At 38.1% G+C, this 13,650-nt stretch overlaps 1 protein-coding gene across 3 annotated transcripts in view; it reads right to left on the reverse strand.

Annotated features, from left to right (window-relative positions):
- Positions 1-1,842: 1,842 nt before the first annotated feature.
- The window catches only part of CDK17 (cyclin dependent kinase 17), a 97,223-nt gene continuing 85,415 nt past the window's right edge, over positions 1,843-13,650 (reverse strand). For all 3 annotated transcript variants that reach the window (XM_065841077.2, XM_071800303.1, XM_071800304.1), the window contains 9 exons: positions 13,442-13,504; positions 10,181-10,304; positions 9,073-9,193; positions 8,436-8,533; positions 8,030-8,135; positions 7,186-7,228; positions 5,891-5,981; positions 5,582-5,659; positions 1,843-5,172 (listed from right to left, as the gene is read on the reverse strand). In XM_065841077.2, the coding sequence (XP_065697149.1) occupies positions 5,135-5,172; positions 5,582-5,659; positions 5,891-5,981; positions 7,186-7,228; positions 8,030-8,135; positions 8,436-8,533; positions 9,073-9,193; positions 10,181-10,304; positions 13,442-13,504 (762 nt within the window). In that variant the 3' untranslated portion in view covers positions 1,843-5,134. The remainder of the gene's footprint in view (positions 5,173-5,581; positions 5,660-5,890; positions 5,982-7,185; positions 7,229-8,029; positions 8,136-8,435; positions 8,534-9,072; positions 9,194-10,180; positions 10,305-13,441; positions 13,505-13,650) is intronic.

The raw sequence follows: 13,650 nt of genomic DNA on the forward strand, positions 1-13,650 counted from the left end.
ACACCTCTACAAAGTTTTCAGAAAACCACAACTTTTGATATCCTTTTTAGCCCCAAACTGTAACTGGTCTTACCAACTAACATGTGAGCGCTTGGCCTACACAGGTGGAGGACAAACCTATTTCCTGAGGGGAAAGAGGCTGATAGCATTAGTGAGAAGTGTAAATTTAATTTAAATGAAAAAAAGGAGAAGGAACCTTAGGCAAGGACTCTGGAGCGATCAGCATCACGACCTGATTTGGGAGGGATATTTGTAGGAAAGCATCTTAGAGGAGAGGACTTCAGGACAGGGTGTTTTTTGTCTTCAAAGATTCGTGTTTGCTCTGCAGGAAGTGTGAATGGATAAATGTAACCTTAATTATTCCTAACACTGCTCCAGGGCAGCTGCCTCCTCCCACAAATTAAGTAAAAGGACATGGAAGAGGGAAAAAGGAGTCTTTGGAAAAACAAGCTGAGGGTGTGAAAGGGGAGCAGGCAGCGCCGACACGGGAGACGCTCTGCAAGCGCGTGTTGGAGCGGGGACAGGGAAGAGCCTTCTCCCCGTTTTGCAATCTGCAGTAATGCCACTTCCATCAGCTGGAAGATCCCACTGCACCAAATGAAGGAACTTCAGAGCTCTCAGGGGAAAAACGTGTTTCCACGTTTGCATCTGAGCTAAGCAAGACTCATATTTCATTAGGAGGACCGTAAAAGCAATCTGCTCGGGCAGGCCTGCTGCTTAAGTGATTCTGGAGGATGCAGCCAGGACAACAAGTTAAGCAGTTATTTACAACTGCAAGTATGTGCCTATGTGTACACTCACAGTTTGAGTTGGCTCAGAAGTCACAGAACTTAAATGAGTTGAGGGATTTTAGAAAACGTGAACATAATGGAACATTGTAAAGAGCATGTTTTTTCCACTGACAAGTGGAAAACAGTACAAGACAAGTACAGCCCAGTGAAAATCACACACAGAAGAGAAATAAAACAATCCAGAATAGCTGAACTCTAATCCCAGTTCTGATAACATGAATTTCCACTGCGGCCTAGCACAAAAGTGTGATTTCTCTGCAAGTAAACTCCACAGACCAAAGGGCTGGATGGTATGAATTACAAAGCTTGGCTTTTATACTTTTCAGAATCATCCTACCTGTACAGCCAGAGCTTACTTTACAATGTACCAACAAGCTAAACACTTGTATGGTGCTTCCTTTGTGTTTTGTAATAGATACTTGTTACCTTGTCAGTCTCTTACATCGGTCCAACATGGATGTTGGTGAGAAAGGCGAATGTTGCTGACCCACATACAGGCCAAAGAGTAGCATTAAATCTTAACAGCCCAGGCTCTGAAATGGAGAAAAGCAAGCATTCAAGTCCTTCTCAAAATTTAAGAAATTTCATAGAAATGTTGCACTGTACCATGGGGAAAAAAGGTATTGATATGTGCTAACAAGATGCATGAATTAATTCAACTCTGCCCATTCGTGACCAGACAAAATGATCGTGTCTCTGACCACATGTTGTCACAGACAAGGTAAGTTCTAATTTTTCTTCAGCGTCACTATGTGCTATAGCTGTGCATTTCCATAACTGAATTTGTTTGGATTTCTTTCAAGTCTGACCTTAATTCTGGGTATTTCCTGGGTTTATAATACTTAGCTTGGGGATATTTACAACATACTTTTCATATATTTTGTCCTCAATAACTGAATGCGTTCTTAACCTTAATTCCATCTTAACGTTGCAACACAGAAACAATGCACCTTTATTACACAGAAAAATTCCTGTGCAAACAACAAGCAAGCAGCCCAAAGAACGCTACCTTGCAGCTTTTCAAATGATTTGCAAAAACAAAGTATGCAGGTTCTTTAATAATTGTTTATTTCAACCTTTATTGCCCAGTTCAGGGATACACGCTGGCTAAATGCTGTGGTAAAGCAGCACGACAATAACACAGCTGTGTTGAGATGCACGTTCCACTAGGGCGTTGCTGAGCAGCTGGTTTGCCCCTTCTATCTCCACCCTGTCCTGTCCTGTCCATTCCCCTCTCCACCCGCCCTCTCTCCCCTTCAGCCTCCACTTGCAACCTCATCACCACCTGCCTCCTCCTCCCTGTCTCCAAGCCCACCGGATTCCCACACGCACCTACACGCACACCTTGGCGTTCCTACGGGAGCTGGGATACACCAGGGATCTCCTCAAAGTCATTTCAGCATCAGCAACAACTCGCGGGCCACTTCTCGTGAACTGACCAACTCATCTTCAAGCAAAGGTTGTCACACCAAAGCTTGAAAGCCGTCCATTTTTAGCAACTAATCTGCTTGGGTTTTGTCATGGTTGAGGTCTTCGACACTCCCGACGGTGAAACCAAGTCCTCGGTGGCCGTGGCTGTCAGAGAGGAGGCGGCACGCTGGACTGCCAGAAAAGGACGTCAGAGAAATGCCCAGTGACTTCAGACTCACTGACTGCTGCCCCAAACAGGCAGCTGCCACAGAACCGTCTCTGCTGACGCAGGAATTCCAATTACAATTAAAAAAAACCCCAGAAACTGGCTTGACGATAGATGCCAAGTTTCTTAAGAAATACCTTCTTTAAAGCTACCTTCTAATGAAGCAAACCGATTCACTTGCAGGTCCTTAGAAAAATCTCTTTATAAACAGAGTGCTTTAATTTTATGGAAGATCTTTTCATCTGTAACAAAACGGCTGAATTCCTACTTAAAACTGAAACCTCCTTTTGTTAGCTGCAGCTGACCCCTTTTGAAATTTGTTAACGCACTTGATTTTACCAGTTAAACCTTTAAGTCCTTTACTTGTCAGTGTCACATTTTACCTGTTCTTTTATGACCTATAAAATACTAACTGTTCTAGAAACGCGAAATCCCAAATCTACCCACAGTGAACATTTACTCTATATCTTCACTACTCTCGTAAAAAAGATGTTTTTCTGATACTTCTTCCTTCACCACCACCACGTCTACAACGTTTTCCTACAAAGTTAATCGGTATAAAATCTAGATCAGATCCATAGCAACTATACAAAAATATATATAACAACTATTTCAGGACTAAGGTTTTTCATCAATGCCAAATCTGCCTCTGACACACACACGACACTCCCGCGTGGGAGATCCATGCGTGTACCTGAGCCACGGATCGCACCCCTAGACCTTGGCAAGGCTTCTGATGCCCTGTGACAGGCAGGACTTGCCAATCATTAGACCACGGACCAGGTTTAGAGTAAGATCCTGAACGGCTTCAATCGCGGATGAGTCACGTTGCTTTTCGCTGCCACTACTCCTGCGTTGCACGAATTAATCAGCGGCCAAAGTCCAAACCGATGACTCCCACAACACACAGATGTAGCTACACGTTTCCAACAACGCCCTAAGAACCGCGTTAAGTTCACCCAGTCTGTATTTTTAACAACACAGGGCCTTTGTTATTATAAATTTCAAAACAAAACCAAAGAATTCCACATAATATTTATGCTTTCAAAAGTACAATATTAATACAGGTCGGTCAGTTAGAAATAACAGCAGTTTGTTAGGTCTACAAGATTCAACGTAAAACCGGTTTACAAATGCTGAGAAGCAGTAGTGGTCCAATAGTCACCATTACACATGAATTTCTCTCTTCCAGAAAATTAAAAAAAAAAGAAAAAATCCCAATTCAAATTTACCAGCATCAATGAAATATTAATAAAACACCCCCAAACATGCCACAATCACTATTCACAAATAAAGTTAAAATGAAATATACAAAAATTCACTTAATACTGTTAAATAACAATAAACTACAAGATTTCCTGAACAGAAATGGTAGGACCCCTGAATGTTTTACAGTGAATGTCAGGAAAAATTAAGTTACCTATGACTATTTTCATGATATACCAGCCAAAGATTTACATGACCATTTCAAAATATACCAATAAAGATTTACAGTCTCTTTAAGATGCACTAAACAAATAGGTTCATAAAGGTGAACACAAATGCTTAAAAATACTGTAACCATCACCAAGGGTGTACTTATGATACTCACTGAGATGCATAAGCATAGTAGTAACATGTTTACTATCTCTGGTAAACAGATAACATCTATGATCTGAAAAACTCTCTAAGTTCCCATAGTAAAAGCTCTGTAGCATAGTGAGTTCTTATCAAGTACAAACTTGCGTCTTTCCAGTTGATTTCAAGTGAATAATGCGCAAATGGGAGAGCAACAAGGTGGGAAAAGTGTGACATTATTCCCATATTCTCATAACTTGTTGTCCTGTTCCTCTGTAATGAAATTCTACATTTCAAAAGTAAGCCAGGGTCCAATGTCTATGAATCATCTTCTTACTGTTTGTATTTGTTAAAAACAAGGTAAAAAAAGTCATCGCTTCTGCAGGCCCCATATGCACAACAATGTGCAAATATCTTATGCTGGAGTAAGCCTGAGAAAATGTTATTGTCCAGTCTCCATGCTCAAATTTATCAATAACTAACGTAGGATCTAACAGCAAATAATAGTTACTGTTCACTTGTTTGAATCAACTTTCACACCATGTGCTTTTCAAAAACATAAGATGCATTATAATTTCTCAACTATTTCAACACATACTTCCAATGTTAAATAAGGAATTAAGTGCCATGAACTTAGAGCATTAAAGATGGTTCACCTATAGCCAAGCAAAGCTCTGCTTACATTCCAGGAAACACTGCAGTTTAAGAAATACAAAAAAACCCCGCAGCAGTAGAACATTTTATGAAGAGAAACAGATGCATTCACATATTATAAAGCCATTGCAACTTCTTCAGGCATGGAACTGTTGTGTTAACTATACAGACAGTAGTTATTTAGCAGCAATGATTCCGCAATAAATAATGCACTGTGTTTCTCAGTCCTGCACAAAAATTGCAGCTACAGTTACATCAACAGCTGTAACCTACTGGCTCTAGTGGCAGAGGAGACCTTAAAACCAACTGTACAAAAAATTGTCACACTGTGACAACAAATATAAAAACATAATCTGCAGGTTGGAAATAAAAAGACCCCACTGTGAAGAGGACAGTGTAGACAAACTGCGATCCCAAGTCCACCAACAGAGAGCACTGCCTTCAGATCCCAGTCCTTGTTGACAGGATAGGCTCGGGCTTGTCCCTGCACGTCCCTTCAGAAAAGCATGCTCTGCCTCCTGTTCTTCCCGTGTCCTGCAACACAACATGGACCGCGGTGAGAAACCCAAGCATTCGCACCACAGTGTTCAGCTATTATCTACATCTGCTGTCTTCCCGCTTCGGAAGAATATCCTTTATTTGTGCTTAAACTGAGATGGGTATCTTTCTTTTAGCTGCGCTTACTGCATTTTTTTGTACTTTGCCATTATTCAACGCCCACACAGTGATGGCTGGAAACTCCAAGACGTTCTCATAAGTCCTTCTGCCCATCCCTAATAAACTCACCTCCTTCTGTGCATTTAACTTATATGTTTCTACAGAGATCTGAGCAAATCATTCTTGATAATTTGAGTACATTCACACAGACCAATTTAACAAAGGATTTTTCAGTTCTGAACTGCATTCCATTTGCAGATATGAGAAAATATTGAGGTTTCTGTACCTGTCTCTGGGTAAGTGGAATTTCGAAAGCCAGGGTCTTTTTGCAGCTGAATCTCTTTTAGACTGAATATTGAAACACCTGGAATGTAATAAAGAAATTAATTCAGATCAAAACATAATGATGCTTTATTGAACAAAGTTATTCTTAATTATATAGTTTAGATAACAAATGTTTCCCGGTCCCGAATATTTAAGTGAATATATACCAGACTTCTTTAAGAGAGCAGACTTGAGAGTTCTTCCTTAAGCAAGGTACTCAGCTTTAATCTACTATCTTAACAATACTCTGCTACTTTACTACTCCTCTTACTTTCAGGCAAAGTGTGTATTCTTGTTCCAAGACTTCTGAAGTATGCATGTTTCATGGCCTCTTCTGCTGAAATTCTCTTCTTCGATTCATACTATTAACATAAAAGAATACAAGTGTGTTGGTTTTCATTAAAAAACTTTTTGTACCAAGTGATTTCATCAAAGGGAGGAAAAGAATTCTACTTGCTCAGTATTTCCCACCAACTCACAAGGATAAATTTGTTTTCCTTATTTTTAGTGCACACATGAAAATCTAACGTATGTTATCTAAACCGGTATTATCAACATACAACAAGTTTGCTAAAATAGCCAAAATAACTGCTGTAAATGGATGCAATTCAAAAATATACTTGATCTTTATTGACAGATGTAACAATGATTAGATGACAGACTTCTGTCTACATCATATTCTAATATTAAATTGCAATGAAATGCTATTACGTGAGTTTTCTAATTTGATGGACTATGCTGCAGCATTTTGCATAAATTGGAACTTTAGACAACATGGTCTTCGATCTGTGCTCCAATATCTCCTGCTTGGCATGTGTGCACATTTGGACAAAGATGCAGACATTTAAAAAGCTGTGTCCAAGTAAGAACAAAGTCCAAACAAGGACTGCAAATACTGTTCTGACACAATGCATAAATAGAAGAAGACCTGATGTAGAATTTAAATCACAGGCTGCAAAGCAGGGTAACCGCCCTCTGCCTTGTGTACTAAGAATTTTTAACACCGTGAAGTTACAGCACATATACCCAAAACTCAAGAGTTGGCCTCCATCCTGCTTTACTCCTCCTCTTCCTTCTGTCTCATTTTTAATACAGATCGAAAGATTAAACCCATGTACTACTTCACCTTTTGAATACAGTTTGCAAGATCAAAGAGTAATATCGTACCTTAGTAACTGCTTCTCTGGTAGTAAGCTAAGTTCACCGTTACAGAAATTTGTATTTGTATTTAAAAGTTCTGTTTTAATACCATATTTCAAAAGACATTTAGTTTTTTCAGGGAAATGCTAACACAGCATCAATTCTATTTCTAGAAAAAAGTAGTGAGAGAAGAAATAACTTCTGGCAAAAATAAAAAGAATAAATATCAGGTTTTAGTCTCTTAGAGTACATAAGCTTCCCCAAACTGTGATTCTTCCTGTATCTGTCATCCTCTACAGACTCGGTTGCATATTCCACTTTGAGACAGATCTAACAGATACTATAGCATCTAATACATTTTGTGAATAATATATTAAAACTCTAAACTTGCACTTCTATAAAGTAAAGCCACAAAACACATCTTACTTGAAGGAACTTCGCTATCAATTCAATTCCTTCCGTGTCTAGCCTAAAAATAAAAATATATTTAAAAATTAAAACAGTTACCAAACTATATTTACAAAAGCAAAACTGTAAAGGAACTGACTATATTAAATGATATGAAACCTGAAAATTAAATTTAAACATGGAAATGCTTCCACCCAAAACAAGTTTTCTGCATGCTAATACATGTACATACTAGTACCAGTATCTCTGAACAAGATTATTTGAAAAACACTGGGGACAGATAAATACTGAGCTTTGGATTGTGATTTACCAGGTTGACCTGGATAAGATTTCCTGGGTTGACCTGATAATTTATTTTAGCAAAAAAGCTTTTTTTTTTCCAAAGTCCCGCATTATTCATTTAATAGAAGGACACTGTGAGCTCTTTTTCTTGAGAGTCAAGGAAAAAAAAAGTGGTAGTCGGTGTGGTAGTTTATTTCTAAGAATTGTGCAGACCCTTCAAATTCAGTTTCAAGAGACCGCTTGAGGAAACTTTGCCATTTTAACAATAGGCCTATTACATAACAGAAAAGAATTTGGGTTATTTAGGAAGTGCTGTGTGAATACTTCGACTCTGCAGGCATTGTTGATGGGAGTTTATAGTTCTATAGGCCATTAAGGAGTTGTGGTACCTTGAATGATATTAGACAAAGTAATCACATAGTACCAGGATTATGCTTTGCATTGGGATCTGCCCACAATAACAAAAACAACATGGAGTTCTCCAGCACTCAGTAGCAGAGCGTGATTGGAAACATGCTCATGTTTACAAATATCCAAAGCCACAAGGATGCATATTTGCTATTAATAAAACACAAAGTACCTTGGTGCATGGTTGATGAGGGGTTGTGGTTTGTACTTAGGAAAGTTGTAGTTTCTAAATTCATCACTGGAAGAAATTCCTGGCCATGTTTCTTGACATGGGGTTCCTGCGTTTAGAAAAAGCAACAAATCCAACTTAAAAAAATGTAACGAATGAACTTTGTCATAAATAAGCATTTAATCCTGTAATTTAAACAGGAAAGGAAAAAAAAAAATCAGTCAATGACTGTACAAACTGACAAACTCAGCTGTGCACTCAGTTCATTTTAGACCAAGTGTACACTCATTTACCTTAATTACAATGCAATATAAAATATCTTTGTTTGAAGATCTACAGTTCTCGTGGTACAAGTGTTTAGAACAACAAATGTACAACATTAACATCACTGCTAAAAGTATCTGCTTACCCAGAAGTCTGAAAATTAAGTGCAGTTCATCTTCAACAGTCGAACCAGGAAAAAGAGGCCTTCCTGATGCCATTTCAAAAAATATGCATCCAACACCCCTTTATAAAAACAGAGATAAATCAGAAGCAATAAGCAATTTAAGCCTTCAGCTCTTAAAGACTTCTGTGATTTCCTTTCAATTAAAACAAATTATTAAATTAGTTGTTAGCCACATGCTGCTATTAAAAATATTGTTTCGGAAGATGTGCAGCAGCAAAAGAACTAGACTGGACAAAGACTAAACAAAATCTATGTCATATCTATATTATATCCTCTTCCTTCAGATGTCAAATTTATCAACTGTATTGAAATTCATTGCAAACCACCACATTATCATGTCATTAGGAGAACATGTTTGGTTTTTCTCCCTAATGCTGTGGGCCTAATGCCTGCTTACTCCAAGCAACAAAAAGATACTCTGCATTTTCAGAGAGAAATAATAGCATCTTCCCTGTCTGCCAATCCTTTCTCTAAAAATCTAACTCCTTCAAAAATTAAAAGGATTGGTATTTGAATGCAACTACATAATAAGGAAGAGTTGACATTTTTTTAAACTTGACTGAGAACAAAGATTTAAATTAGACAAAGCTATACAAACCACATGTCAATCTGAGTTGAATACTCTGAAGATCCAAGGAGAACATCGGGTGGTCTGTACCATAACGTGACAACTTCATTGGAGTAGGTCTTTGTAGGAACAGACTTCGCTCTAGCCAATCCTTGATAAAGGAGAAATAAAGAGTCATGTGCAGCTTGCTGAAATGGTTTTTTTTCTCATGGAAAAGACAAATAATTTTTGAGAGCTAAATCAACCTTGCTAGACTTGCTAAATACCTTCCCAATGATGCTCATTTAAAAGCTGTAATAAATACATTTCTACAACTTGTGATTTGCCTCTTAGTACTTACAGAAATCTCATGATCAGCATTTTTAAGCACAGAAAGGTAAACAGATCAAAACCTGGAGTAATCCTATAAATTTCATTAAAACAACAATGCATTAGATCAATATGACACTTCCCTCTGTGAAAACCCTCCTGCACTCTTTCCATTTGAGAATTACGTTGCAAGAGGCAGAAGGCAACAAATGGATAATGAAATAGTGGAAACAGACCAAACCAGTGTTGGATCAGCAGGGGTTTTCCACGCTAACATTGTCAGTTTGTCGGAAATATCTTCAATAAAATTTAGGTCTGTTAGGTTAGATGCAACCTTGTAAGCAACTTTCCTTCACCCACAAGGGGAAAAACCAGCGGTAGCACAACTTTCAAAGGACTTTCCTAACATCAAAGATAACAAGAAACTGTGAATGCCCCATTTCATTGGAAATCCCAAAGGAACTTGGTGTGTCAGTGACAGAGCAGCACCCAACACTTTAGCACATGGACCTGTTCTCTCTCCCACCGTGGTTACTCTGCTTTGGAGTGACTGTGGAGAGCTGGGAAAAGCAACTCGAGCTCCACCTCAGGGATCTGACTAAGTGCCAATTTCAAAGGAAGCTGCAGAACTACTTTCAAACCACAACTCAAGTGACAGTATCACCCATACACCTATTACTAATATCCTGTAAAAGGCTGACTTTCATTTTCCATCTGAGAACGCACAAAGTCACTACAGACCCCATGTTCTCATCTCTCCTTTATAAGGAAAGATGTCTCTTCTCCTGAGTGAATAAAATATTTGTCAAAGAATAATTTCAGGCCATACCAAAGTCAGCAAGCTTCAGTTCTCCTTTCTCATTAATTAGTAGATTTTGTGGCTTCAGATCTCGATGTAATACCTTTCTCCTATGACAGTATGCCAAACCACGAAGAATCTGGTATAAAAATAGCTACAAAAGAAAACATTTACATAAATTAGACTAAAAATGTTGATCTACAGATTACACGACTACAACAACCATTTGGGCACTGCAGAGTTAACTCTCTATTATAAGCAGAATGAAAATACTTCTCAAAAAAGTTACTTATCCTTATGAACACATACTGAACATCTTCATCATTGTTTACAGATTTAAAATGCCTTTATGCTAATGCATTGCTTTAACATGGTACAACAAGGATTTTAAGAGCAATTTGTTCTGGCTTAACTGAAGAGAACCACAGGGCTGTTTTATTTTTAAATGCTCTTCTCCACATGAATATCTTTAAAGGTAACAGTTTCTGACAATACTCAAGTTCCCTTCTGCCACAGAATCCATTCTGAAAATGCAGCTCCGTGTCCTTTCTGTCCAATTGTGCTAAAGTATGTAAATATTATTTTAGTTTGCTATTGGAAAAATACACTTGGACTCACAAGCTCATGAAACATGGAGAAATGGGGGAATGAGGATTATTAAAACAGCCTGGCTGCCTCTGGCATTTATATTCATCCCCTCACCTTGACACATGCAGGTTTATTTTAGTCCTTTGGAACAACACACCAAGCAACCCACTTCAGTCATGCATATTAATGCTGCACGTATATAGAGACAGAGGCAGAAAGGGATGAGAAAGGTTTAGCAGAGGGCAGCCAAGCCAGTTTTCTATATCACTGCATTAACAACTACTATTTTGCAGTTTCTGCACATATAATATAAAGGGTCGGATCTTTCAACATTGGGCTTCTGCGTAACCACTGCTGGCATTTACCACACAACAGTCCTCTGCCAGTAGAGACAATCAAATGTACAATGAAAAAATACAGAGCATTACAGAAAGCAACGATTATCAATGTGACAAATCCAGCATGTAATAGGACTTCTGAGGAGAAACACTAGAATGTTTTTATATAACTATTTTTTAACACATCAGTTTATTTTTATACCAGGTGATGCCACCAAATTCTTTTTCCTAAACTGGGCAAATAACACAGCAGGTGTAGTTTAGATCCATCTGTCCTCAGTCTGCTTAAGCAGGATAAATCTCTTCTAGGGAAAAAAAGGATTTGGGATCAATTTTTTTCTTTCTGTGCCTTTTTGACGAGCAGTATGAGAAGCAACAAGTTTTATTCCATCTACTCATGTCCACACTATTGCAGGGGTAGTCAGTGCCAAGTGATATTAACAGGACAGCTGTGGAAATCAACAGCCAGCTCTAGCGTGCACTGGGACCACAAGGATTAGTCAAGAAGGCAAAGCAGATTATTCTACAGAAAACGTGGATCTTCACCACAGCTGGCATGGATCCTCTTGGACATGCACAAGACAACATGTATTAGCTCAAAATTTTGTTTGAGGCAGTAATACCTACAGAGATCATACACATCTTTATATCATACGATTTCTTTTTTTTTAAACTCAAAAAAATAAAATTAGCTGAGGAATGGGAGGGGAGTGATGGCAGGAAGGTCTCGCAAATGTTAATAATGCCCCAAGCCCTGACAGTTATTGGAAGGTAAGCACCTATAGCTACCACAGTCCAGCAGCTGTTCCCAGTGCCAAAGGTACTGACTGTATAAATCTGCTCTTCGGGCACAGCTTCAACCACAGGCAAACAAGGAAAAACAGCTCCCCTGCTCAGCTCGGATTACCACAAGCAGATTTGGTGTGTTCTCTAACTGCATTTATTGCAGGAGTCAGCGTCTCACTCACAGCTTTTCTTTATTGTTTTTTTAAAGCTTAAAACACTACTTATTAACTTGTAGTTAATTGAAAACACAAGCATAATTACATTTTTTTGTTGTCTCTCTGAAGTAGATACAAATTAAAGAATTTCCCTTTGCAGAATCTCAAAGGAAGCAACAGAGTTGGGTAAGGGCAGATGTCTGTCCCTAGAGATACTTACTGTAATGTGACAACAGAATAAAAAAGTCAACCAAACAGTAACCAGTATCTAGACTGAATCCCATATGCAATTCAACTAAGAAGAGATTTCTCAACATGCAACTAAGCCAAAAACAAGGATAAAAACTCCACTGTAATGCACAGGAAGGCCATCGCTTTACAGTATTTAGTACGTTGTGTTGTCAACCACATTTGTGCCACGTGCTACTGTATAAGAGTGAAAGTAATTTTCCTACCATGCTCGCATGCTCATGGTTTGGTTCTTCAGGATCACAGCTTGAAGGTAATTTTTTTCAGGAGGCATGGAAGAGTTTCTAAAACACACTTGCCATACCAATAACATCCCTTATATGAATTATATATGGCTTAATAAGAGGTTTGAAGGTACAGTCCAGCACAGGCTGCCACACAGCAGGGTGATACTGGTAACCCAACCTCCTCGACAACTTCATTCATTTGAAACTAATATTGTCCTCTGTTTTGAATCTTGTTTATAAAGCCATTAATTATTAAAGAATAGAAAGAGTTATTACAGTTTTCCAAATCAAGAGCTGCTTGTTATGAGGGAGGTAACACTTGAACCTGAGTTAGTTTCAGCGGGACAGACTGGAAACTGAGTCACTCCATCTGGCCACAGCCATAGGTAAGAGGAACAGACACTTAAACCGTAAACAAAATAATTTCCATTTTATTAGTAATGGAAAGATGAACATCACTCATTCTTAAAGACATTATTTTTAATTTCTTACTTGTGTCATAGGCAGTGGCATCCAAACCCGCATTCATGATTGAGGCTACATTGTCCTTAGTGTTCATAACTAGATTTAATTTGAGGATATACCAAACTATAGACTTAATAATGGAAGGACAAGAAGAGGTAAAAAGACTTATGAATGTATTATTTTTTGGGAATTTTTAGATCTTAAATATATAGCTTCAAAGAGAATGAAAAACATACACAGTTATATAATCTCCTCTTTTCAGTGCTTCGAACACTTCAAAGCCATCAAAACCAAAAGGAAAGACTCCATCTGATGTCAAATGCACTTAAACCAGGCCTAAAGGTCAAAAAGGATGTTTCTTCATTTTATTTATTTATTATTTTTAAGCCCTAAACCATATAACTACTGATTATTAAGTTCTCTGAAATTCTTAGAACAGAGAAAGCTGGAAGACAGTCACTGTCACTAAAAAAACCCACTCACCTTTACATTGTGCATGCTCATGATGTTACCACAGTCATCCATGTACTGCTTCAGATCCTTGTCCTGTCAAAACACCATCATCACTGTTCAGTAAAATTGTAGACAATAAATTATGTGAATGTTTGTTGTTAGAACTGAATTAATTGATCAGAAAACTGAGTTTTCTGCAAAATACGTTCGATGATAAGAAACTCAAAAGCCTCAATATG

Source organism: Patagioenas fasciata, chromosome 1 (genome assembly GCF_037038585.1).
Source record: "Patagioenas fasciata isolate bPatFas1 chromosome 1, bPatFas1.hap1, whole genome shotgun sequence".
NCBI lineage: Eukaryota > Metazoa > Chordata > Aves > Columbiformes > Columbidae > Patagioenas > Patagioenas fasciata.